General features: G+C 38.6%; 3 protein-coding genes and 1 pseudogene across 6 annotated transcripts in view; 2 read left to right on the top strand and 2 right to left on the bottom strand.

Moving 5' to 3' along the window:
• Positions 1-6,223: 6,223 nt before the first annotated feature.
• LOC138042116 (peptidyl-prolyl cis-trans isomerase FKBP5-like) lies at positions 6,224-25,481 on the bottom strand. 3 transcript variants are annotated; one of them, XM_068887873.1, is made up of 8 exons: positions 25,278-25,470; positions 25,045-25,116; positions 23,628-23,788; positions 13,490-13,573; positions 12,262-12,453; positions 11,490-11,540; positions 9,258-9,308; positions 6,224-7,392 (listed from the first exon to the last, which is right to left on the bottom strand). In XM_068887873.1, exons 1-8 carry the CDS (start codon positions 25,369-25,371, stop codon positions 7,255-7,257), a joined length of 843 nt encoding a protein of 280 aa, XP_068743974.1. In that variant the 5' UTR covers positions 25,372-25,470; the 3' UTR covers positions 6,224-7,254. The 3 variants fall into 3 exon arrangements, with proteins under 3 accessions (XP_068743974.1, XP_068743975.1, XP_068743976.1); XM_068887874.1 differs by lacking the exon at positions 25,045-25,116 and having other exon boundaries at positions 25,278-25,481; XM_068887875.1 differs by lacking the exons at positions 9,258-9,308; positions 11,490-11,540 and having other exon boundaries at positions 6,897-7,392; positions 25,278-25,471.
• LOC138042114 (uncharacterized) lies at positions 15,003-19,733 on the top strand (annotated as a pseudogene).
• Positions 20,049-22,365, bottom strand: LOC138041106 (uncharacterized). Its single transcript, XM_068886874.1, has one exon. The coding sequence runs from the start codon at positions 22,233-22,235 to the stop codon at positions 20,739-20,741; it is 1,497 nt and encodes a 498-aa protein (XP_068742975.1). The 5' UTR covers positions 22,236-22,365; the 3' UTR covers positions 20,049-20,738.
• Positions 25,463-27,500, top strand: part of LOC138042118 (PRELI domain-containing protein 2-like) — a 10,930-nt gene continuing 8,892 nt past the window's right edge. For both annotated transcript variants that reach the window (XM_068887876.1, XM_068887877.1), the window contains exon 1: positions 25,463-25,625. In XM_068887876.1, coding sequence (XP_068743977.1) covers positions 25,551-25,625 — 75 coding nt within the window. In that variant the 5' untranslated portion in view covers positions 25,463-25,550. The remainder of the gene's footprint in view (positions 25,626-27,500) is intronic.

The raw sequence follows: 27,500 nt of genomic DNA, 5'->3' as shown, positions 1-27,500 counted from the left end.
AGTCATTTTAGAGTTGGCCCAGTTGTTCAAAGGCCGATAACGCTAATTCCAGGTTAAAAATTAACCGAGGAGTATTTTTCTCTACTCCCAACTTGAATGCTGTTCAACGCTGATATTCGGCAAGACTTTACATCAGAAGAAGTCAATCTTGAAAAACAAAAATAAGCAAAAGAAACTTTCACCAAAAAGTTGAAAACATGAAACAAAAGTTTACGCTAATCCTGGATTAAGTTAATCGGTTTTCGAACAACCGGGCCCAGATCTAGATCTTTGTATAGGCGTTTCCTCAGTGTTTCATCTTCATAGCGCTTTACTTAGCGGAGTTATGGTTTATTGCCTTTTAGTAGTTCGAACCACGTTTCTACACATCTCGACGCGATTCTTCTCAATCAATCTTCAATTAATACCGTTTTAAGTTGTAATTTTTTGGGGATTATACTGGTTTCGATTAAACACATGAACTTCAGGTGTTTACACCTCGTCTTCTCCAACAACGCAGTTGAGACCCGGGGGGGCGGGCTTTCGCATTTGCTTGAACATCCGGTCTCTTGCCCGAGTATTTCGGAATAGGATTACAGGAAATAGTCCATTTATCCGATTTATCTGTTTTCTTTTCTTATCATTTTTGAGGGCCGATGCTCACTATCTTTTTTTCCCGAAATTAAACGTTTGGACTCCACCCTGATATTTGCAGCAGATGAAGATAGGGGAAAGCAACAATGTTGCTGCCGAAAGGGGTGGCCAGCTCAAATACTAAAATATGGTGGCTTACAAACAGTATGTAAAAATAAAAATTAAAAATTAAAAAAAACATAATTCGAAATTCTTGATTAGCTTCAGCGCTTTAAGTTCTGTTTTAGCAATTTTACTTAATAAGGGACTTTGCCCAAATCTGATCCTAGCTAATTAGCTTAATTAAACACGATAGTTAGTTACGTAGTGCTTCAGTCGCTATTTCCGTTAATTGTTTCTTCAAAAACGATGACTTGGTTTCAATTTCGAGTTATTGTTCTTGCTACCTCGATAGCGGCTACAAGCTACCAAGTTTGTCATTGTTTTACGTTGGATTTATCGTCTACCGGTATTTTAGGAGCAAGACCAAAGTAAGTATTTTCTTTTCATTCTTTGGCTTAGCCATTTTAGAGTTCAGTTCTTTTACGTTAAGGCGTTTCCTCAGTGTTTCATCTTCATAGCGCATTATGATTCTCAGTTGAGCTATGGTTTATTTTAAACATCGTTGAACAAAATCGACCGGATGTTGGCACAAATGTTTAAATCGTCTGCCAGGAGCTTTACATGCACCGCCTTTCATCTGGCTATCGCGAGAGTAGTAACCTTTAAGGTTACACTGGATTCATCTTTCGGGAATTTTAGGGCGTTTCTGTCAAAAAAAAACACTTTGAAAGCCTTTTTATATCTTTGATTTTTGCTTGGAAAAATGGTCCGCCCCAAAGTTTAACCGATTAGGAAATTCTTGTGCTCCGAAGTCAACCTATTTGTCCCATAAATAAGTAACAAAAGAGCAAGAAGTATTTTCAGTAAATTCTTCACAAAAGCACATCTTGTCTAACTAAAATTAGGAATGTCGTAAAAGAGATAATATTATTGGTTATCATGGTGAAAAATAGGAATGAACTAGTATTGCGAGGGGACCAAGAAACACGAGAACAAAGACAGGCATAATTATTTGCATAAAAATATATGCACAAATAGTGCTGAAAGTTATTAATTTGAGACTAGTAGTAATCTCGGATTATTGGAGTGCTTTCGAAAGTCGCTTGGAAGCAAAGAAGAATGGTAAGGGAAGAAATTCAATCTTATAAAATGAAGTTTGAGGATCTGAGCGTATACTTCTCGAGATGGTTTCAATAAGCGCCGAGTACTATCATTCATGCGACAGGACTGAAATACTTTTCCTTGAGCTAGACTTCGCTGAATCATATATAAGTAAGCTGGTGCGTGTCTTCAAAATAACTGCGCAAATGGCCCCTTGAGAGGACATGTCGTTTGCTAGTATAATACTAAACCCAGAAAGATTGAAGAAAATAAAAGAGAATCGAGTAGCTTCGCCACCGAGGCTGACATGTTGATCATTTCCTAGTTTACTTTAACTTTTTTTTCACAGCAAGTTAAAGCGCGAATTGCAGTGGTCATTAGTTCCATTTTTCGAGTGAATAAACTACAGTAATATAAATGAGACGGTCTTGAGACTTGACATATTTACTGCTTCACTTCAATCTCTGTCGGGCGGGGTTGGTATCTGGATAGGAAACCAGTGTACGACACGTGATTGCCTTTCGTAAACGCCGTATGAATCGTAATGCATTTTTGCAATTGGAATACTCATATTCCACGGAATCCTGCCTGACCATTCATCACTTTTTATGAGAAAAATTCTGGGAGCAAATTATCATTGATCACGAAGTGCGTTCGATGGGAGAACTTTGGAGGTTGGAATCACTACACGGGCGGAGATGCCGTGAAGACGATGCATTTATGTAAAGAACGTCTATCGAAGTATGAAGCTAGTGGAATGTGGCTAAAACAAGGAACGTTTGGAGTAAAGAGGCCACTAAACCTTTCGAGACCTTGATTAATACTTCCTGCGATTGATAAATCTGCGTTTGATGTGAAAAATGTTGAAACAAAAAAGGAAAAGATAACTTTACCTACGGATCGACGAATGCACAAGGATGATTCCACGAAGGCAAGATAACCACCAGCTAATGCCGCTGATCCTACTTACTGCATCTTCCCAAAATCATCTCCAACCAGCAAAAAATATCGCGGTGAACGGATTGAGCTAGTGTTGAAAAGCATTTATAAAGAGCCCAGGTCCCACACTGTCACGAAGATAGGCTCCCAGCAATAATATATATGATCGTTTACAATTACGAAGGTCATATAATCGACTATCGTTAAGTCCACTGGTTTTTTTTTTTCCAAGTGTCCCCGACACATTACAGAATTAAATTAAGCGGAAATACGACGGAGACTCTCACGAAAACGTCACCTCAAAATAGAACTTTGCACTAAGTCTTCAGCCGTGATTATTCCGTCTCGTTAACGTCGTACAAAGTGGGAAAAGTATCCTAAATATAATTTTGGTACGAGCGGTTTCAGAGTGAAAAAAGACAATGAAATATTTAAATTTGGATGCTCCCGTTGTCGTTAAAACCTCAACTTTGGCGATTTCACGTCTTCGTTGTGCAGAGTACCGCAAAAATATGCACTAAAATGTGTACTGCACATTTAGCCGATTTTAACCATTGATCAGATCACTGTGTTTTGGCATTGTCGTTTCCGCAGCTGTCGTCGTTTCATAAACTCCCTATTGTCTGTAAAGCGTAGTATTCATTTACCGGGGATAACATTCATCATCTCCTACTCTACATTATACCTCCAAATTATTACAACTTGTTCCCCTATTTCTGTCTTCAGTCAGGGGTACGCATTGCGCAGAATGCGGAGATTATATGCGTCATGTGTTTTGTTTCGTGGCCAACGGCCTCTCAACTGCCGGTGCTTTGGTTGTGCTGCTGCTCTACTGCATTGATGGGCTTCGCGGAAGGAGGTACTAAATTGTTCTTAGGGTATTGAAAAACGTCATTGCGTAATTCGTATTTTTTAAAATCTGAACACCGTCAGGGAGTTTTCTTGATATCCAGGAAGTCAAGCAACAGAGCTTTGCATTGATCATCGCTCTAACCAAGAGTCAAACAAGTGAAAATCAATTTTTCTTCCTCTCTCAATTTTTCCCTTCTACTTTGCCATGACCTTCGCAGGGATGTTAAATTGAGTAATCTGGGTGTCAGTTTTCTTTTCTCTAATAACAAAGAGGACAACAGTTCCCAGTCTCTGCCGTTTCAACATATGTGCCAGTGGCGGATCCAGACCTGGAGGTAAGGTGGGGGTCCGCTCTCAAACATTTTGTTTTTGCCCTTTCACAGTGTTCAGTTAATAGATAATCTTTAACATTTTTTAACAGCTCCTCGGCCAGTGAAGATTCAGAAAGTTCCTAGTCTTTTGAACAAAGGTGAAGATCCTGACCAGTAGATTAATTTTGCTTCTGACAAAGACGTCGGGAAGAATTGCAAGCGCCAGAGAGACACTGGGTCGAGTCTACATTGAACAACTCCATACACCTTATTCCAAAATGGCCTTCATTTAAATATTCTTTTGTTTTTATTCAAATTAGCCCTTGATGCCTCTTTCTTAAGCTTAAAATTCAAAAGAATATTTTATCTTGAACGAGGCAACAAGGGCCAATTTGTATCCGCATAAATCAGCGGCCATTTTGGAATAAGGTGTATGCGAAGATTTTCTGGGCATCTGACGATGTTAAATGCCCACCTTCAACGGACGGGCATTGGGTGGTGTGGAACAATTTTAATATATGAAAATTCCGCCAAAGCTGAAATTCATCCAATCAGATCGCTATGATAAGCAGTGCGAATTTCCATAACAAAAACAAACAGTCGCTTAAAGGTGGGCCTCTAAAACCAGAAGAAGCAGAAAGCGGCGCGATTAACCAATTAGAATCCTACGAAATTTTCATGCAGCATATTCCCATAGCGCGGGAAGATTTTGTAGGCTGTGACTGGCTTTCTACTTATCATTAAATAGTGGAAAAGGGGGCGAGATATCACGCGATTACCTTAGGCAATCAACTGACTTAAGAGCGCTTCACAAATGCAAAAATCTCGTCCCATTTTCTCCCATACGAAGCAAGTACATATCATTCAACGGTGACTTGTTCACACGCACTTCACGGTGCTGCATGGTGGAGAGGTTGCTCGCAGATTATGTGCGTTTTTTGTTATTGGTCAGTGTTAAAAGCCTAATCCCAAAAAAGCAAATAGCGCGATAAAAGAATCGTAAATTTTCCCAAAGAGCGAAAACGGTTTCTTGGTTTTTATTTGTTTACCGAATCAAGTCAATCACTAATTAAGTGCAGGACTATGTCCAAAAATGCAAGTCCAATTTTTATATCCAACACGAAGTGTCCCTGTAAGTCTAAGCATTTCCTACCTATTTCTAACGAAGGAGGGTGGCGGTTATTTTTAGGTCAGGGAAAATGGAGGTAGTGCGGCCAAGCGGTTAGGACGCTTGCCTTGAGTTCCGGAGTTCCCGGGTTCAAGATTCGTTCTGACCACTCGTTGAATTTGTTCCCGGTAATCCGTGGTTCAACTTCTCGGGCGAAGTTCTTAATAGCTAAATGCTTTGCCTCCAGTCAGTTGGGATTCTTAACAGTTGTTGTCGTTGTGTTCCGTCGTTTCGTTGATTGAGTTTCATTGGCCCTGAAAAGCCCTTATAGACCACTTTTATAATGGCGGCCAAATAAAGTGTTCCTTTGTTTTAATACTGATAAGCCTTTCTAGCTTCGCTGTGACGAGCAAATTTCGAAAGAATGTTGGTTTTAAATGAGGGCTGTAGGTATAATAAATATAAATACAAAATGCTGAAATGGTATATGAAATGAATCATATATGAACTGCGGATATGAATTCTAGTGAAGCTATGATCTTCGCAGTTAGGAACGCAATTTTTGCAATTACGTAGAGAAGCTTGAAAAATTCAGGACTTTGAACCCGTGACCTCGCGATTCCGGTGCGACGCTCTAACCAACTGAGCTATGAAGCCACTGACGTTGGGAGCTGGTCATTTGTGGGTTCTAATGGTCCCGTGGGGAATGAATCAATGATGGTGACCAGCTCCCAACGTCAGTGGCTTCAGAGCGTCGCACCGGAATCGCGAGGTCACGGGTTCAAACCCCGTTGAAGTCCTGAATTTTTCAGGCTTCTCTACGCAATTGCAAAAATTGCGTTCCTAACTGCGAAGATCATAGCCTCCTGGGAGAGTACTCTCTAGAGAGTAAAGGAACTTCCGACGTTAAATAACGTGTACCTTTACCTTCACTTGATTTCATATCCGCAGTTGATGTATGATTCATTTCATATACCATTTCATCATTGACTCATTCCTCATGGGATAGTTAGAAGCCACAAATGACCAGATCCCAACGTCAGTGGCTTCATAGCTCAGTTGGTTAGAGCGTCGCACCGGAATCGCGAGGTCACGGGTTCAAACCCCGTTGAAGTCCTGAATTTTTCGGGCTTCTCTACGCAATTGCAAACATTGCGTTCCTAACTGCGAAGATCATAGCTTCACTTGATAAATACAAAAGGATGTAAAAGCGGTCGCCATTTATGAAAGTGGTCAATTAAGTATTAAGTATTTATTCTTACTTGAGAAGAAGCATTTGGGGGACATTCTGCGACGTTAATTGCATGGTCTGTATCGCGTGACACGAGTGATGTTGAAGTTGCGGACATCCAATTGTTTGCAATGTAAGTGTAATAAGGCAACCGAGTCTTCTTTTTAAGCCAGATTGAAAACCAATGGATCATGAATATACATTTACATGTGCAAACGAAACTTGGTTGATTTAAAATGTAAATATTTTTTCAGAGGCCTAGTGATTAAGGACACTGTTCGACTATTATTCGCTAAAAAGTCACTTTCCATATTGGAAGACAAAACTTGGTCAAGACATTGAACTGATTCAGTTTGTCCCTTGCAACTCTGCCTGGATTAACCACAAACGGCCCTGAAACTTCTTCATATTAAGCCTAAGATTGTGTTAAGTAAAAGTAAAGTAAAGTAAAGCAACCATATTTAACGTCGATAACTCGTAACAGTAATTCAACGGACAAACCTGAGGTCGACGGTGCGCTCATTTTACTCCCCCCCTCTCCATCAGTGCTCCGTTTTACGGGTATTTAAAGCTACTTAGCTACACGAAAAGGAAAGAAGTCGAAACAAGGATGCGAGATCCGGGAATCGAACGCAGGACCTCTTGCACCAAGGCCGCGCACTAACCGACTGTGCCATCCTTAAGAACGAACATTTTTTAATCACGGCATTTCTCCATTGTAACTTTCGCTAACTTTGTTGTAACCTGTTACGAATACAATGAATAAAATTGATTGCATGAAATCTTCACTGTATTCGTCTGTTTTTGCAGTTGGCGAAACCTACGCCGTATAAGCCTCTTTATTATATAGACAGGAGTGTTTTACTGGAAAATACACCACTCATAAAATCCCGAATGCCTATTTGCATCTGGTGTGCAGCACTTCCTTGCAGACCGGCTGCAACGAAACAACGAGTAAGTCACTTTACTGCATTCTCTGCACTAAAATCAGTAACAGCAGGCAGGGGAGATGTATAACTTCACCAGCGTTAACAGCACTACTCAATTGACGTTTTCCGGCGTCCAAACATGGCACTAAGCGCTTTGGACAAGTTTTCATCGTGTAATCTTTGCTTGTGTTTTAGAATTCGAAGTTGCTCTTGCACTGCAGAATTGCATGGAGCAAGTGTCAAAGCCTGAAAGAAAAAATAAAAATAATAAAATAATAATAAATAAAAACGTAAACAAAAGAAAACAAGGACAAAGCAAAGGAAACGTTAGACTAATCGTGAGTAAGACTTGAACCACCGACTTAATAGACCATATTCGTATTCTCAGTATTGGACTGGAACTAGCTTGCAATGGAGGCTAATGCGGGGAAATCTTTTCAAATGCAAATACTTTTTAATATATTCCCCCGCATTAGCCTCCATTGCAAGCTAGTTCCAGTCCAATACTGGGAATACGAATATGGTCTATTCCAACAGTTATTTTGAAAACTGGCAGATATTTTAGCGCCCGTGTGCCGTGGAAGATCGTCAAGGAAAGACAAACATTGCGGAGCAGGAGAGAAAAGCGCCCATGCAATGGAATTACATGAAGGACACAGGCAACTCTTGGTATTTGAGTGCTCTCCACAGAGACTTCTCAAGGGGCAATAACTAGCAGGAACATCGGAAAGTTAAATGCAGCAGTTACTGTATCTGATAACAGCAAAACTGAATTTTTCACAAAGAACTATAATTATTGTTTCTCATACATTAGGCGTTCTTAACAAGGTAACGGCAACTTGGAGTACGAGATTCCATTTTAATCCAGACGCTTTCACGGGCATCTCTGATCCCTGGCTTCTCCTCTATCACTTCATAAGAAGGCTTTGACAACGTCAGTTGGGTAGCAAGCGAAATGATGACAATCTATCGTGTAGCCAAATCTAAAGGTCTAAAGGTCCCTAATGAGATAAGCAGCCCTTTGCTCTTTCTGCTCTCAATCGCTGTTACAATTTGACCGAATGAAAACATGGACGCCAACAAATTATTCTTTGTAGCCTGACCAGCCTTGTTAACACGTGTAAAACTGAAAGAATTTTGGTTGTAAAACGAGGCTAGTCTGAGTAATTATCACAAAGACAAAAGAATAATTTATTGGGCGTCATTTTTGCATTCGGTCTAAACTTAAGATGTTTGAAGGCGGATCGTGCGATGAAAAGGACGCTGCAAATTACGGCCCGTTTTAAACGGTTTCAACATTTGCTTTAACGTGCATTCAACACTTTGTTGAACCAAATGTTCGGTGCGTTTGAACAGGTCGTCCAACATTGTTGAAAGCGTAAAAAATGTTGAAAGCTTGTTGAAAGCGTGTTGAATCTAGTTTAAATTGGTTTAAACTTCATTCAACATCGATTCAACTTGTCCTTTGTTCTCGAAAATGTTGAATGGTGTTGAAGCAGTTTGAACACTCTGTTCAACAACTGTAGAACACACGCATGCTCACATCAGGCCGCAAAAGTCAAAATGGCGTAGTTTATCTGGACGAGAGAGTCTGATTTTTAGTTCTTAGTTCCTCACAATCAAATTTCGCAAGTGTTAATTTGTTCTTTTGTTGGCGCAATGTTGGAAGCGTTTGAACGGCCTCCATCCGCATACCCTTGTTTTTGCGTCCAACATTTGCCCAACATCCGTTCAACTTTGTTGAACGAATGTTGGTCAAATGTTAAAACCGTTTCAACGGGCCTTTATCGCTAAATGTTAACGTCCGCAAAAGTACAGGGTCCGGTTGTTCAAAAGCCGATAAACGCTAATCCCAGATTAAAATATAACCAAGGAGTTTGTTTCTCTACTTCAAAAAATTTGTTCAGCGCTGAAATTTGGCAAAATTATACATTAAATGAAGTTAATCTTGAAAAACAAAAATAAGCAAAAGAAACTTTTACTCAAAAGTTGAAAAGATGAAACCAAAGCTTACGCTAATCCTGGGTTAATTTAATCGGCTTTCGAACAACCGGGCCCCGGAGAGGAGGGAAGGAAGGAGGGAGACTGGTACTTCTAGACGCTCTCCAAACCTTTTCTAAATCCTCCATCGCCTTCTCATATTCATTCAAACAAACGAATGCCTGTAGAGACAAATAAAAACACTCGCCATCTTTCTCCTTATTTAACTGAACACTGTTGTTGTTGCATTTCTCCATGCCACTACTGTTAGGCATTTGTTAGTTCTTTAAATTCAAGTCAAGTAAATGGAAGAATGCAGAGTTTGAGGATTGCTCAAAACCCTAAATCTTTTCAGTAAAATTTTGTGATATAATCATACTGAATTTTTTTTTCTTGTTCATCAGTGGTTTTACAAATAAACCCTTCTTTTTTTGCGGATGATTTTAAGCCAATATGTTGTGTCCATTCATACACGTTTGTAAAGCAAGTTCAGACCACACAATACGGTATTCGTTCTCTTTGTTTTTCTGGTGTTAAACTTTGGAATTCGTTAGCTCTTGATGTAAAGCAGATTATTCCTTTTTTCTAGATTCCGTCAAAACACTAAGAACTCTATGATTGACCGGTATAACAATGATACTGATAATTAATTAGCTTCATTTTATACATAATTCAACCAATCACAAGTGAAACCAAAACCAATCGTGGCTCGCGCGTGCACATTTTCCCACGCTTTGTCTCGGCTACGTGTAATTACTTCGACTTTTGTTGGTTTACTGGATTGTCTCCGTGCTTTTTGATTGGACAAAGTAATTACTTTGGTTCTGGTTTTACGACTCGATTGAAACTCGCTCTATTGTTGAAAATTGGAAGGAACTGATTACTTCGTATTGGATGTTAAAACTGGGCGTGCATCTAATGGGCCATTTCCGCGTTCATGTTTGCCTCCTCTTCAAAGCGAGTGTACGTGCAAAGTTTTTGTTATGGTAATTACTTCTACTTTACATATGAATGAAAACTTCACACTTAAACTCGCTTTGAAGAGGAGGCAGATATGAACTCGAAAATGGCTTATTGTTTGCGTTTCTGGACATAAGTGAGGGTCTTCATGAGCTTTAAATATTAAACCAATCGAAATTCGTTTTGTGTTAATTTGAAAACATTTATAAATTTCGTATATATTCATTAAAAATAAGTTGATGTTGTAAAAAGTGACGCATGTAACAGGCATTTTAAAAGTAAGGATATAAAAATGAGAAAAAAAACAAAAAAATCCAATCTGTGGTTAAAAGCCGTATTTGAATCTAGAGCATCCACAAGCAAATTCAACATCGTAAAGCCGCTGATGTTTTATGTTGAAACTCTTAGCTAAAACTTGTGTGCAACGGAGATGCGAAACAAGTTTCAGATCAGGCATTGTACCGTGTAACATGGTCGGTTTCGTGAAACTTTTTTTGAACTTCCGTTGCGAGAAAAGTAGAACCACCCACTTCTGCAACGGTGGCAGCAATCGCAGTGGTGATAAAAACAGGAGTTTCACCGTGTAACAACACTTTGTGAAACTGGTCTCGCTCGATCTTGTTACGCTACGCTGCGTAAGCCAATCAGAAACCGGCTAAGGCCATGGAAACAAAACACTTCGACATCATTTTCAACGTTAACGAACGAGTTTCGACCTTTTATGTCACACGATGCAACGCCTTCTGAAACTCGTTTTGGCGCGGCCTTTCACACAAGTTTCAGCTAAAAGTTTCAACGTGTAACAGCGGCTTAAAGGACGAGGCCAAGCCACCTCCTTTCCTGTTCCTGTTTTAATCCACTTAACAATCCCTTCACAGGGACAACCAACGATAATTTTTGGTGAAATTTGTGTTCGGGAGAGTCAAACTATGTCGGTTCTAGGTTGCAAAACAGCTCAATATTTCTTTTCTAAGACATTTCCTAAAAGATTAGTTATCAGGAAAAAGTACACCCTTACGTTTTCGGAAGGGATATTTGTGCAATTTTTGGCATTTGAAAAAGTCACCTAGCAGTTTCGGATGAGGAAATGGTCGGGTTGGAAGTCCTTAGAAGGTAACGTTCAGCTAGCAATAATTTCTGAAATGAAGATATCGGTCCATCAAATTCTCGGACACTTCAGTTTTCAGCTAAGATATCCGAACAGATCAAATTTCTCTAGGTGATAAAAACATCTCTTTAGACAGTCTAGAGCTTAGAAATCTCGCTCAAAGGCTTTCGGCTTAATTTGCTCGTTGGGTGCCCTTGACTTCAGTTTACTTGCAAGTGTCACATCAATACATAACAAAAGCTTCACAACCACTTGTCAATCAATCCACTGTTAAATTGACAGTGTGTGAACTTACCTGGCCTCTTCTGAAGAGAGCCTTAAGATTTGTGGGTGACATTGCAAGTACCTTTAAAGGAATAAACGCGTGGTCAGACCCATGGATCAACTACAGTAACAATAATGAAGAGTAAAAGGAGACACGGGTGGCAATAGAAGAGAGAGAAACAATATAAATGAATAAAAACACGTAGTAATCGTAACAATGACATGGCTGATCCAGTCATATTTATGGGTCTGTCTTATTGTCATAATGTCGCATGCTCCTTGCCTATCCGTTTTGGAAGATGTTTTGCATTGAAGAGGACTTTGTGATTGCATATATGAGTGGATCCCTTTCTCCTTCTAGCTCAGTAATAAGTCAAATGATTATCATTGGTTTTCTACGTTTTACGGCACATTGAACTGAGAGCCTCAGAAGTACCATGGAGAAAATGGCCAATTATGTTCACTTTTAGTAGAGAAACGAAAAACATTCATATGCTTGACGACGTTAGTAACGTTAAAAAGTGGTGGACCTCAAACACTTTTTGCACCCATTAAAAGCAGAATAACTGTAAGGCAAAAAAATCATGTAAACTAAACTTAAAACGAATGCAACATAATTGAAAAAGTTACGATTCAACACCCGATGTTTCGACGCTCCTGGCTTAAGTGTCTTCTTCAGGGGTGATCTACAGTGTAAAGCTGTTTTCTGGAGCTAAACTAAACTTTTCCACAAATACTGGAGAGCATGACCTTTAAGTCATAGACAAGCTGCAACAATTACTTAACAATAAAATATTTCTAACCTTTGTACAGTTTTCAGCAACAAATTCAAACTGTTCAAGCTTTCCCTGGCATGCTGCTAAATTTAGGAGGCACGACACTCTTAGTTGTTCAAACTCATCTTTGCTATCCTCAGGTAATTTGTCACCAATTAAGATAAGCTGCTTAAGAGCCTGGCCATGATACCGTCTGGATGCACTAAGCCAATTGTTGGCCTGTAAGAGAATTTTGTGAAGACGGATGCAAAGATTTTTGTTTTAATGTCATTATTTTATCGATTTTTGTATTTGGGAGCTTTACATTACTTTTACTAATGCCAAGAAGCTACATGTATTTAAATGGAAGGCTATTTATTGCTTATCACCTCTGATCAACAAAATTTTCTCCAAAATCATCCCAAATGTATCGTGTTGTTTTTAGAATTTTGCATTGAAAATTCACTTTTTTATTCACATTGAAAGATGGGAAAAGAGGTCATAGTTTGATTCATGACCAAGCAATGGAGGGGAATGGATCCGATACCAGGTTGACGTCACATATTACTTTGCATCGCTGTTTTCAAAGTACTGTCACAATGCACAGCAGTCTGTGACGTCAACCCAGTAATAAACCCACTCCTCTTCCTTGTATGGTCGTACAATGTAGATCAAATTACAACCATTTTTCCACTTTTAGGAACAGTGACTTTGAGGAAGACTGTTAAGCACACCAAAGAATTAGTGTTAAACAAGTGAAGAGAATTGTTGAGAGGAAAGGAATGTTTGAGGCGATAGACACTTTAATCATTAATAAGCAGTGTTAGGACCATTTTGTTCTGAAATATTATTTGATGTCAAATCATGTAAAATGTTTGATTGTAATAAACAATAACTAATTTCTGCAGGTAGAGTCCACAAGAAACAATTTGAGGCAATGTTGAACGAAATTAGAAAAAAAAAATACAATTTGATATGGGAACTTAATTCATGAGCCTTCCAACTAATATTCAAGGAGACGGGAGTGGTGAACTGAAGCAAAAATAAATGGAATGACAGGCAAACGTTTGTAAAGAAGAGAAGGGAGAAGATATGAAGGAGGTGGGGAGGGGAGGGAAGAGGAAGAGAGAAGAGAAAAAAAATGGTTTGGCAGGGAAAAAGGGAAAAAATGAGAGAAAACTGGAGAAAAATTAAGCATTCTGAATTGAGCTTTAGTCAGACATTAATTAATAGGGTTAGCTAGGGAAAGTTTAATTCTAATAAATAAATATTATACCTTAAAGCAGTCTGTTCCTTTGGCTTTGTGGTGCTTTGCAACTGTTAGCTTTTCTTCTGGAGTAGTATGCCATGGGTCTTTTGCCTGCAATAAAAAAAAAAAAAAAAGAATTACAGAAATTGATCAAAATTGTGTGACTGTATAGCAATTAAAAAGGTGGTCAAAAGGAGAACAACATTATCCACTGCATAAATCCCCAAATAAGCAGTCAAGTGTGTACATAAATTGTCTATTCTTAGATGATGTCTGGTTCAATGGCATCAAAGCCAACCTACACCACTGTACGAAGAGGGGAAAGGAGGAAGACAGAAATAAGCCCAGCTAACTAATTTTACTTGTAATCTTGAGGATGAAATTACGAAGGGCACGGCTCAACAAGATCAGCCCAAAGGAATAAGGCACCTCAGCCAGTTCCTAAATATGGATATTGTCCGTTAAATTGATGAGGAGGGAAACTTGAGTACCTGGAAGAAACCCCGTTTGAGAATGACTAAAACTCAGCCCACATGCCCATGCATTGTACTTAACTACAGGTTGAGGTGGATGTATGGCAAGCCAATTGTAGCAATATTCAATAAATAGATATTTCAGTTCAAAGAGTTCATGTTAGTTCAATTCAACGCATAAATTTGTCTTCAAGACACTGGTTTTTTTTGTTCAACGTGCGATTTTGCATTCAATACACTTTGGTACCCTTCAATGCGATTGCCTTGGTTCAACTCTTTTTTCCATTTCAAGAGCAAATTCTGCGTTCAATACCTTCTATTTCGTTGAACGCGATTTATTTTGGTTCAACGTGCCATTTTGCATCCAACACACTTTGGTACCCTTCAATGCGATTGCTTCGGTTCAACCCTTTTTTTTCCATTCAATACTTTTTATTTCGTTCAACGCGATTTATTTTCGTTCAACGATTTATTGCACAGCGGTTGACCACTATTGCCCAGTCCCTCTTGATCTCGTGAGGTCACGGGAGGCTGCAACACAGTTTGGGAAGCCATTTTAATTTTTCGCTTCATGATCATAATGTCTTTACAATCAAATTTTAATGCTGACGAAGACCTATCGAAATTTCTTCACACAGTTCTGGACAAAGCAGAACAGTCTTTACTTGGAGACTGCTCATCAGATAGTTTGCAAACGCAGACGGTTGTCGATCAAACGATTAGCTTGCTTCGAACCTTGGCTGAAAATGATATTGACTTCCAGGATACATGGAGCTCCCTTGCAAGTGCTTTTTATGATGTTTTCCAATGCTTGCGGGAGAAAAATTTAGATCTAAACAACAGGCCAACTGCTGTTGCTCAAGTGTCAATTGCATCTAAGTGCACAGGAAGAGCTGGACGTCCATCATTTCAAATTCCACAAGAAATGCTAGAGGACCTTAGAGGTTTTGGTTTTTCATGGCAAACAATAGCCGATATATTAGGAGTGTCGAGATGGACGATTTATTGCACAGCGGTTGACCGAATGAAACTCTTCCCCAGTCTTCATAGAGTTCTCGTCGTTGTTTACAGCGCGCCATTTTACGTTCGCCATTTTAAAAAACAACGAGCAATTGTCTGCACAAATGGATCGCTCATCTCTTTCGAAGTTGTCGTCTTGCCTCGGAGAAGCTTCAGAGCTTGTGAAAAAGATTTTGGACGAAGAAACTGCTAGCTCTCAGACATCCCGGCCTGAAAGTTCAGGTTCTAGTGGAAACCGAGTGTTTTCAGCGTTGCAAAGAGCGAGGTCAATGCTAAACTCGTCACAATCAAGTGCATCTGGTCTTTGCAAGCGGTTGAATAAGCGTGAACGCTTACGAGCTTCCAGTACAACAAATGATCAAGGACGGAGGAAAAAAGCTAAGAAGGAAGACTTGAAAGCGTTCGAGTTCGTGCTACTGTCGTTAGGCGACGAGGACGAAGATGAGTGGGTTATATCCGACGATAAGATCATGCTTCGTGGACTTATTCAACTTTCCCCTGAATCTTCTGAGGCGGATATTCGAGGGAAATTAGGTGAAGTAACGAGGGTGAAGTTCCCCACTGTTACAGACTCTGACTTTGTTTTTCTACGAGCCATTAGAAGAAAGCTGTCGATTCCAGTGACCTGCGATTCATTTGCATACAAGCAGCTGAAAGTTGTGGCTGGCCAAGGGGCCATTTATGTCAAGCTTAAACCAGGTTTTGAATGCCTGTTGGAAAACAACGTCAGCAGTGACGATGGTAAGCGATGTTGTTGACAGGAATTTGACAGAAAGTACATATACATGTATGCATTGTAATGAGGGGGTGGTATTAATTATTTATTGTTATTAATATAAATTCCTTCTGTTCCCCTAGATGCCTTCCCTTAAACTTGGTAGAATCCTATTATCTGGACAACGCAGACTGAAATTAATCAATTTACTATTAATCTTAATGGTTATTATAATCCATTACATGTACTACCTTTTATACATTGTATTAATCTCTTTTGTCCTATATTATGAAAGTGTGCTAAAAGTATAGTTCCTAAACTGAATCATTCAGTTTGCTTTTATTTTATTCTAAAAAATAGAAAACAGTGATTTGGAGTGAAGGCTTATTTAGGGTAGTGCCTTTCATATTCATGATCTTTCACAATCACTGGATTGGTGAAAGTGATGCCAGCAATCAGAAGCTTTTATGCAGTCTCCAGTGTTACACATTTTCTTGGGAATTAATATAAAGTAATCCCTATCTGTTAACATGCATGACTAAAATGTAATTTCAATTCCTTTAGAATTATTAAATTCATACATGGGTGAGAATGAACAAGTGAACAACAGCCAGTCAACCCCCCAAGTTGACAACAGCCAATCCACCCCCCAAGTTGACAACAGCCAATCCACCCCCCAAGTTGAGAACAGCCAGTCCACCCCCCAAATTGAGAAAAGCCAGTTCACCCCCCCAGTTGAGAACAGCCAATGCACCTCCCACGTTTGTCCAGAAATGGACAAACTTGCTGAAGAAGCTGTGGCCTACTGTCAAGAAAATGACATATCAAATCCAAGTGAGATCTTAAGAGTAATCCAAAACAAGTTTGTCAAAGGAAGAAATCTGGAAGTGGAAAGAGTCGACGCAGTGTCAGAAGGAATGACCCAATACATATTAGTAGACAGGAATAGTATTCTTGTAACAGCATTCGAGGAATTGAAAGAGGTTGCTTTAATGGATTTACGGAAAACTCTACAAGTGGATTTTTATGGGGAGGTTTGTGTATACTACATTCAATTATTTTGATATATTGCATATACCGTACAGCAAAAACCCACATAAAAGAAACACTATTTTTCAAGGTCAGACTGATGTGGTTCTTATATATTTGGCATGTACAATGTAGTGAGAGATTGGGCTGAGCTGATTCTTTTAAGAACCAAATAAGAACCAGTTAAAACTGGTTCTTATTTGCAAACCATACATATGTTTTCCCTATATTTTATGTGGTGTTTTCATTACAATTTTTTGTTTTTGTTTTTTCAATCAGTGATCTTTTCAAAGGTAGTTATTAAGTGTCTATGTAGAACGTAGACGAGACTGAGAACTAACTTACAATACTAAATAACACATTTTTCTTGTATTAGTAAATTTGGTACTCAGAGTCAAATTATGATGTTTTTACAATAATCCAATAAAGCTTAAAACCTTTCATATAAAAACCAGTCTAATCTCTCAGGCTGAAGTAGTTCTTGTTTAGTGGGTGTTATAAATGGCAAATTTCAGCCTGGTAGTTCTTAACCCGCTGGTTATCTTAATTGGCTTTTTACTGTATACTGTTTTTAAATTACATTATGTCCAGCATTGGAAATGTGTTATTTTGATAAAATACAAGAATTATATCAACATAGCATCAAATGATTGAATAAACAATTTTGTCCACTCAAAAAAATTTTTTTCAATCTCATGTTTACAGACCGAAAGCGGCACTGTAGCCCATATAGATTCAAACCCTCTCTTGATAGGCATAAATATAATAACTTTTTTTCCTGTATATATTCATTTCTAGGAAGCTGATGATGTAGGTGGGCCAAGGAAATAATTTTTCCGACTTGTTCTTTCTGAAATATACACCAAATATTTTGAGAAAGGACTCAAACATCATCTAGCAGAAGATTACCTGACAGTTGGTAAAATACTTGGTAAAAATATCTTATAAGTTACTGTAAAACTTCAGATTCTCAGTACAATATGTTCTTCCCTTGAATGCTTTTATTAATTTGCCTTTTTTTATTACAGGACTAAGTATCCTCCAGAATGGAAAAATGCCTCATTTTTTGGAAGAAGACATCCTGCAAGAGATTTTTTCCATTTCACCAATGCCACCAAATTCAGCCATCCAACATTTGCGAAATGGGCTAAAATGTCTCGGGATACACCAGGTTATCATGGCATTAAAAGTGAAAACTCATTCGGTGAAAAAATTCAGTACCCTTTTTAGTAAAGCAGTAAATATTTATGCCCTTGCACTATTTGAGTATAAGATACACTGTAGCTTAAGGTCCTTTTTTAAATGAGGTATGGCTGTTATTTATTTTAGAATCTTCTTCCTTTCTAAAGACACAATGAAGGTATACATGTAGTTACTGAATTTATTCACATTTTCACAGATTGGATGTCAGTTACCAATGTTCTTGCACTTATTGAGACGAAACCCAGATCACAAGTTAACAGTGAAGCAATTGGTACAGTTGCTTAAGCCTGAATTTAGCCCTGAAGGGTCAAACAGTCGTTCTCTGGAGAACACAGTGTATGCAGCATTTATAAAATACATAAGGGAAGTAGCAAGTAAGTATATTTAACCTAATGTGGTATCATAACAGCATCACTACAGAAAAAACATATGATTCTTCTTACTCACTCAAGTTTGTGTGTGGGAGGTCTGTACATAAATTTACCATTGTTACTAAGCAAGATGATGCAATTGTCTGGTTCATGGGAAATTAACATGTCAACAATTACTTAAATTGTCCACTGACTGTAGTACACATCTATTTATTTATTTATTTATTTATCTATTTTGCCTAATAAATTAATAGTGATATTTACAATGTCAATTTACAATACATTAATTTGAGGCAAGGAGGTGTCTTGAAGCCTCTAGGGCTTATAAATGGCAGAGACCTCCCAAATCATACACGCTTGATAGTGTGTACTGATATTGTAATATAAAAATTAATAATTAACATTGATTCTTAGCTTACAAAACTAAAACTTCAAAAAAGCAGCATTTATAGCATTTCTGTAAAAATTTTTGAAACTCTTTTAATTCAAGCAGGAGAAAATTTCATAGTCCTGGGACACCCAACAAAACACAACACAGTAATAAAACAATAATTGTTAGATCTTAGTAAAAGAATTGTTGATGTTCAGTACCGAAATAAATGTGTGCATCTTTTCTTGTCAGGTGGTAGAAGACATGGGTTGTCATTATCAAGCATCTTAGCATTTGTGACTGGCACAGACGAAGAACCTGTTCTTGGTTTCCACATTCATCCGAGCATTCAATTCCATGACGTGCAAGATTCATTTTTACCCTCTGCAAACACCTGCATTGGCTGTCTCAGGTTGCCAAGGCCAGCACTGAATGTACAGTTACCAGCCACAGAAGTGCTCTTCTCTTTATATGATATGGCATTTCTTAACACCTTTTTTGGTACTAAGTAAATCTCAGATTTTATGTCTGGATCATAGTTATTATTTCTGTATGTTTTTCGTTGTTGGTAACAGCAAATGTTCTGTAACAAATAGTTATAGACCCTTTTAATAAATACTATGCTATACTGTAGATGTCAAGAGCATAAGGCAAGGTATTGTGATATTTATCAGAAAGGCCTATTAATATATAAATACATTTCAGATTATAGTTATCATTACACAAATTGTTACAGTTTAAGAATTTCAATATACAAAGTACATTTTATTTCATTGTACATGTTACGTGTTATAAATTTATATAATGGGGTCTATGATTTAAAAGCACTTGCTTTTTATTTTTCTCCGTTTTATAAAGTGCTTGCACTAAACACATGAAACAAATAGCACTATTTAGTACTAAATATCGCTAATTAGAAACAGTACAAATCAGGGATTTATTATGAACTAAAACTATGTAGTACTAAATAATGTTTCATAGGTTTAATTTTATAAATTCTACAATTTATTGACTTTAATTTGTGTTTATATTCTGTAGTACATATGATTAATAAAGATCGATTGAAGACATGGTAAGATTGTCAATTATACATCTACTGTGTGCTTAATATTACTGTACCTCTTCACCGAGTCTCAGTAACCAAAAATATGTAGTCACGGACTGCATGTCTTTATTGCAAATGTAAATCCAGATTTAAATCTGTTTTGTTTCATCAGCTTTTATTTATACAGTATATTAAGCGGAGCAACCCTAAAACCCGGAATCCGGAATCACAGGTCATTGTTTTACCAATACAGAGAGTAAAAAATACCCTAAACATTCATAAAAGCTAACCTTAGGCCTAAAAACGTTTGTTTACGCCTAATTAGGCCTAAGGTTAGCTGTTATGAATGTTTAGGATATTTTTTACTCTCTGTATTGGTAAAACAATGACCTGTGATTCCGGATTCAGGGTTTTACGGTTGCCCTATTAAGCCTAGCTTTTGAGCAACTTGCTCTTTATCAGGGCATACAGTAAACCTTGGTTTTCAATACGACACGAGCATAAGGATTAGCAGAAAACAAAGGAATGAAGTCAAGTGTATGACCTAAGACATCGACATAAGACCAAGGATAAGCAAAGTAAAGACAAAGGAACAAACAAAGAAAAACACCTTATTTTATCTTCTAAAGCCCCACAGGACACGTTTTTCGTCGTTTTTATTTGCTTATGCTTGCATCATAGTGAAACCCTGTCTTCATAACACTACTGTCACCCCAGAGAAGTAGACCCTAATTCTGTTGTTGACCTTTGTTTTTATTTCCTGATGAGACACTAATTACTAGAAATACATGTAGTTGTTTTTAGTCCTGATCCATTCCCCTAAGCCTATTTCCCTTGGGTCAAATGACGTTTCATTTTATTCAAAAATGGCTTTACAATTCAAATACATAATTTTTGTACTGATTTTGTGCTATAAATGTCATGACTAATAATATTACACTATTATCATGCCCTTTTTTTCTGGTTGTATCCAACTCTGGACTGTGTGCCCCTTTTCAGTTTTAAAAATATCTGATGATATGCTGTGCAATATCTCAGAAAAACGGTTTATTACAAGTTTACAGCTTGTTTTACCAGGTCTAAGGCATTAATGTAAATGTCCATACCCATGTCTGTAGAGGATTTCAATGGATCTATTTCCTGTCGGAGAATCAGCAAAACATCATCCTGATTGGGTATCTCTACTGGAGATACTGTGACATTATTATCACTATCATCAAATGGGGAAGGGCCCTGTGGGTCGTGGCCATAGAATACCAGGTCATCTGGGTCTTCATCGAGGTCACCATGTGATAGTGGATTATCATCATGAAGCATTCCATTCATCCACATTTGATATGGAGACCAACTGTTTGCAGTTCTAATGCCGTGATGATTGAAGGTTTCCTGGTACTCGTGAAGTGCTTTATTAATTCTCGGAAGAAAAACAAAATGCAGTGCAAACATGTTCGTAGGATCTTCAATGTTTAAGTTCCCAGAATCCTCTAAAGCATAGAACAGATAATAAAAATAGTGCATAACACAACGAAACACATCCCTCCACAGCCGCTCTATTCTTTGGTTGTGGGTGGAAGGCCCAGCAATGAAGCTGCCTCTACCTGCCCCTCTTGCATCTACTATAGCATCGCAAACCAAAACGTTTTCGACCCCTCTGTCAACACGAATGCGGGAAGGCCACAGTCCATCTTTCTCAACAGCATCTAAAAAAAGGGATAGTACAGTTTCTGATAGGTTGTTTGGACTGCAGTGAAGAAACATTATTCGTCTGGAAAAGCCATCTATGCAGCCGTGAACAACTAGCCCCCAGCGAACGAGAGAGTGATGCCCATCAAGGTGCCATAAGGAATTAGGCCAAGGCACAAGGTAAGTCCTTCGTGTTACAACTGCACCCCAGCGCAACGCTGCATTTTCAGGATCTACCCTTGCCATACTCTGACGTACTCTACTCCTTTGTACTCTCAAACCTTTTGACCTCAAGTAACCAGTAATGTATGACTGCCCTGTTGTTTTGCCATGCTGATTCATGTATTCTGATATTATGTTATCTAACTCTCCATCAGACATCAGGCTGAAATCAGTCATAGATTTTAGACCATACTCTTGAACTCTCCTGTAGATAGTCCATCTCGACACTCCTAATATATCGGCTATTGTTTGCCATGAAAAACCAAAACCTCTAAGGTCCTCTAGCATTTCTTGTGGAATTTGAAATGATGGACGTCCAGCTCTTCCTGTGCACTTAGATGCAATTGACACTTGAGCAACAGCAGTTGGCCTGTTGTTTAGATCTAAATTTTTCTCCCGCAAGCATTGGAAAACATCATAAAAAGCACTTGCAAGGGAGCTCCATGTATCCTGGAAGTCAATATCATTTTCAGCCAAGGTTCGAAGCAAGCTAATCGTTTGATCGACAACCGTCTGCGTTTGCAAACTATCTGATGAGCAGTCTCCAAGTAAAGACTGTTCTGCTTTGTCCAGAACTGTGTGAAGAAATTTCGATAGGTCTTCGTCAGCATTAAAATTTGATTGTAAAGACATTATGATCATGAAGCGAAAAATTAAAATGGCTTCCCAAACTGTGTTGCAGCCTCCCGTGACCTCACGAGATCAAGAGGGACTGGGCAATAGTGGTCAACCGCTGTGCAATAAATCGTTGAACGAAAATAAATCGCGTTGAACGAAATAAAAAGTATTGAATGGAAAAAAAAGGGTTGAACCGAAGCAATCGCATTGAAGGGTACCAAAGTGTGTTGGATGCAAAATGGCACGTTGAACCAAAATAAATCGCGTTCAACGAAATAGAAGGTATTGAACGCAGAATTTGCTCTTGAAATGGAAAAAAGAGTTGAACCAAGGCAATCGCATTGAAGGGTACCAAAGTGTATTGAATGCAAAATCGCACGTTGAACAAAAAAAACCAGTGTCTTGAAGACAAATTTATGCGTTGAATTGAACTAACATGAACTCTTTGAACTGAAATATCTATTTATTGAATATTGCTACAATTGGCTTGCCATATGGATGGCGGGGATGACCACTACACTTGAGTCTGCATCCCTGTTAACTCAGAGACAAGCGAGGAAACATGTTCTAAATTTCCCTACAATGTCATACTTTTGATGTAAAGGGGATAAGAAGAAGAAGAAGGAAAAGAAGAGATTAAATAAGAATAAGAACGTCAGAGCAGTGATTCTCCCTGGACAAGCCAAGCAATTGCCTCTTATAAACACATGCAACATTCAGGCTACCACGGGAGCCTGAATGATTTGGCTACCACTGGATTCGAACCCATGATCTCTGCGATGAATGTGCAATGCCATGTACCAACTGAGATCATTTGTTCCTGTGAAGAACTCTATGAAAATGAATGCATATTTGAAGTGCGGGTTATAGACGAATGAGAGAAATGATCCTTGCACTTTAATGGCTGGACACTTTCTTTAATGGCTGGACATTTTAAGCAATTGTTTCTTATAGACACCTGACAAATTCAGGCGGATTCACCAAGTCCTTCACAGGAACAAAATAAGCCCAAGAAATTGACCTGGTCCCAGCTGAGTGGCTTCATACATGTAGCTCAGTTGGCAGAGCAATGCACCAGCATAATAGAGGACATGGGTTCGAATCCTGCTGGCAGGAGTGACCTGCCTTTTTTATTTTAATAAGAGACAATTGTTGCTTAAATTGTCTATAGCCCACACTTCAAATATACATTCATTTCTTAAAAAATATTTAAAGAAACTTGGTAGTGTTCTGCATTAATTCTTACAGCTATGTTTTCCAGTGGATGATGCTATGACCACCCTGGGGTACATAGAGAGTAGCCTAAAGGGCAGATAGGCCTTCGGTATTGGATGATACAAAGACTGAAACAACATTAATAATGTTCTCCTTGCAATAAAGTACTAGTCGCTAAGAATTGTGTCAATACTGATCTACCTTTAAAAATGAAAGGAGCTCAATTTCACACCACAAGTCACCATCCGAAAAACTGGCAAATTCCAGGTTACCATTTTCCTTTTTGTAGGGTACGACACAGACTTCCTTGGTGTGCATGCATTCTAAACATTTGTCAATGGTCTCTGAAAACTCATTGTCTCCTGGAAAAAAATAATTATTATAATTTATAAAATCAGTCATAATATTTTACAGTGAAGAATACATCTTTCAATGGTTTTTCATGCATTACAGCTTACATATAGGACAAGATTTGTATGATCATTCTATCTTTAAATCAAAAGAGCTGCAGCTTCCCACTGTTTCACAAACTCCATTTGAGGTGTTTATGGATATCATTCATTGACTAAATGAAGAAATATTGGAATATTGTAATATCCAATGGTGTAATAACAACAAGGGTTGTAAGAAGGGCCTATGTGTGTATATTCATTTATTACCTAAGAGGAATGTCGAGATTTTAGAAATTCAGATTGATGAACATTACTTAAACAGCAACCAAAACATGGGCGTGTACCTTTATGAGAAGACTTAAAAAATCTCACCATTTAAGTAAGCGTCAGGCTTCTCAAGGTAGTCTTTAGATATCCGCCTTATGATGCTCAGTCTTGCTCAGACTGGGTACTAATGAAAACCATGAGGTGCGCGATAGTCTTTGCACATCTGACATATGTCGTCATTCAAAATGGTGCAGAAAATACAGACAGTAGATGAAAAAAAAAATCTCCAAAAAGGTTACCCTACAAACCACAGGACACCCAAGATTATGAACTGCATTATCCTTCATCGAATGCAATTAAGTTAGAACTTTCTCCTCAATTATTTTAAGACCCTCAGTGTTTATCCAGACGGGGTAAGGAATTGCTACCTCCTGCATGGTAATCTGATATACTCTACCACCCTGGCCAATCAAAATTTCCTTGTAGACTATTTAACATAATGTCCATCTACTCTGGGATTCATGAATTGACCCCCATTTGATCTATTTTCAATTTAATGGGTGCAAACATTTGTGCCCCTTGAGACTGTGTTCCATTTTAATCTGCACCCTTCCCCCCCCCCCCCCCCCCCCCCACCCCCTCTCCTCCAACCCCCTGCAGGTACTGGAAAGCATTGCTTTGAATTACTTAGTTTTCCTTGTCCTGTTAAGTTTGTTCAACGTAAGCTGTGCTCCGATACCTGCAGAAGGAAGAGGTCAAGGAACAGTTTCATCAAAGAGGCTGCCAAAATTTAAATCTCAAATGCACCGATAAAATGACTCTTACGATCTTAGGGGGTACAGGCAAAAAAAAGGGGTAAGGTAAGGTTACAGAATAAATTAATATTTCGCCACATTATGAAAGCACACTACGACACATTAAATTTAGAAATTTCCACTTAAAATGGCCTACATATTTACCTTCGCCGATCACAAAATCTTTTTCGCTTGTATGTGACACAGAATCATCTTGAGAAAATATTTTCAGTTTTACTATACAAAGACAAAACTATATTAACACTTGAGAAAATTATGCTTACATAGCTACACGCAGACCAATGATATGTTGCCAAAACTAACTGACTCTCATCAAGACGTTTTGAGCGACCAAATTAAAAACGCAAAGAAAAAAAAAAGACGAAATAACAAATAACCTTTGCATGAGGAGCCGTAGTTAGGTGTTTCTAATCCAATTCCTTTTCGAATTATAGTTCTTGGGAAAGCGAAGGCACCACTATCGTCCACCATATTCCATCTTGATCATCCGCCATTTTGGAATCTTCAAAAGCTTTCATTTGATTGGCTTTTGGAAACAAAGTTGGCCAATAGCAATTGACGTTACACCTCCTGTAAAATCGAAACAGCATGCAGACTTCCTAAGAAAGAGAAAATTTCCGCAGATTTTATGGCTAAAACGAGCTGGGAATATGGTCCGGCATTTGGACATCAATTACGTGTTTAAGCATCCTTTTGAGAACGTTACTCGCGCTTACTTCAAGAAGGTAATGAAGTTGCCTCTGTCGATCGGCGTCCATGCCTTGTTAATTTCCCTCGCTCAGTCACTTTAAGCTCGGTGTCTGACATTTGCAGACTGCAGACTAACCCTAAATCACAATTATTGAAAGCTAACCGTTTTAAAATGGGTTCTTAGACTTAAATACTGTTTATCAGCGCTATTTGAAATGGATTCTTAGACTTAAATACTGTTTATCAGTGCTATTTGTAGCAGTCTGCAGTCTGCACTGTCTGCAAATGTCAGCTAGACACCGCTTTAAGCTTAATAGGCTTATTGCATGTCCTTTTCCATAATGAACAACTTCGCTATGGAAAGTTGTGACGACTCGGGCTGAAATGAAATTCTAAACTGCTTTTCAAGGGTGGACATGTTGTTTTTTAATTTTAGCAAGCTCTAGAGATTAAGGAATGAAGGGGTAGTTTCTAAAGAAACTGTGGTGCTGCGTCGGTGGGGAAGTAGTATACAAAAATTTGGTTTTATCAACGGAGTTGATAATGTAAATTTGCCACCGTACAGAGATTCTAAAAGCTGACGTTTCGAGCGTTAGCCCTTCGTCAGAGCGAATCGAGGGATTATGGGTTACGTGTAGTTTTTATAGTAGAGTAGGAGCTACGCTATTGGTGGTAACATGGCAACGTGAAAAATAGGAATATATTAGTTAAATGAAAAGCGTTCGTTAATACCGTGAGGATTAAGGGTGCCGATTTGAAAGATGAATTTTTGTTCCAGATTCTTGCGGCTTTCCGTCGTACCTAGATGTAGGGAAAGGCCGCAGATAGCCATGTGTTTTTTGGAGTGGTTAGGCAGATTAAAATGGCGAGCGACTGGCTTGGATGCATCCTTGTCATTCTTCTCAACATCGCGAAGGTGTTCGCGGAATCGGTCACCTAGTCGTCTACCTGTCTCACCAATGTATAATTTATTGCATAACGTGCAGGTTATGCAATAAATGACATTTGCGGAGGTACATGTGAAACGATCGGTGATCTTAACAGATCGCTTAGGTCCCGATATCTTGCTAGTGTTAACAATGAAAAGACAAGTTTTGCATCGTGAGCGCGCGCATTTGAAAGTGCCGGGTTGCTCGTTAGTTTTGAGCGCGCTTCTAACTAAAAAGTTGCCTACGTTTTTGTCGCGTTTGAATGAAATAAGTGGAGGTTGCGAAAAGATTCTACCAGTCTCGGGATCATTTTGGAGTAATTTAAAATTACTAAGAATGATGCTTTTGACTGCGTGATTATGAGGATGGAAAGTGAGGGTGAATGGAATTCTGTCATTCTTATCTTTTTGTGACGTTTGTAGTGATGACTGTCGATCAAATTGTTGGGCGCGATGATGGCCCGCTTTGACCACAGAGACAGGATAGCCACGTTTTTCGAAGAACTGGCACATCTCCTCTGATTTGCTGGAAAAATCGGAGTCATCACTACATAGACGTCGAAGTCTAAGAAATTGAGAATAAGGGATGGAGTTCTTGACATGTGATGGATGTGACGATGAATACAACAAATAACTGTGTGAATCAGTAGGTTTGTAGTGCACACTAGTACATAGCACGTTGCCTCTAATAGAAACGTTGATATCTAGAAAATGATCCCGAGACTGGTAGAATCTTTTCGCAACCTCCACTTATTTCATTCAAACGCGACAAAAACGTAGGCAACTTTTTAGTTAGAAGCGCGCTCAAAACTAACGAGCAACCCGGCACTTTCAAATGCGCGCGCTCACGATGCAAAACTTGTCTTTTCATTGTTAACACTAGCAAGATATCGGGACCTAAGCGATCTGTTAAGATCACCGATCGTTTCACATGTACCTCCGCAAATGTCATTTATTGCATAACCTGCACGTTATGCAATAA

The sequence above is a fragment of the Montipora capricornis genome, chromosome 3, assembly GCF_036669925.1.
Source record: "Montipora capricornis isolate CH-2021 chromosome 3, ASM3666992v2, whole genome shotgun sequence".
Lineage (NCBI taxonomy): Eukaryota > Metazoa > Cnidaria > Anthozoa > Scleractinia > Acroporidae > Montipora > Montipora capricornis.
Note: the sequence above shows the minus strand (reverse complement) of the source record. Positions and strands in the feature narration are given on the sequence as shown.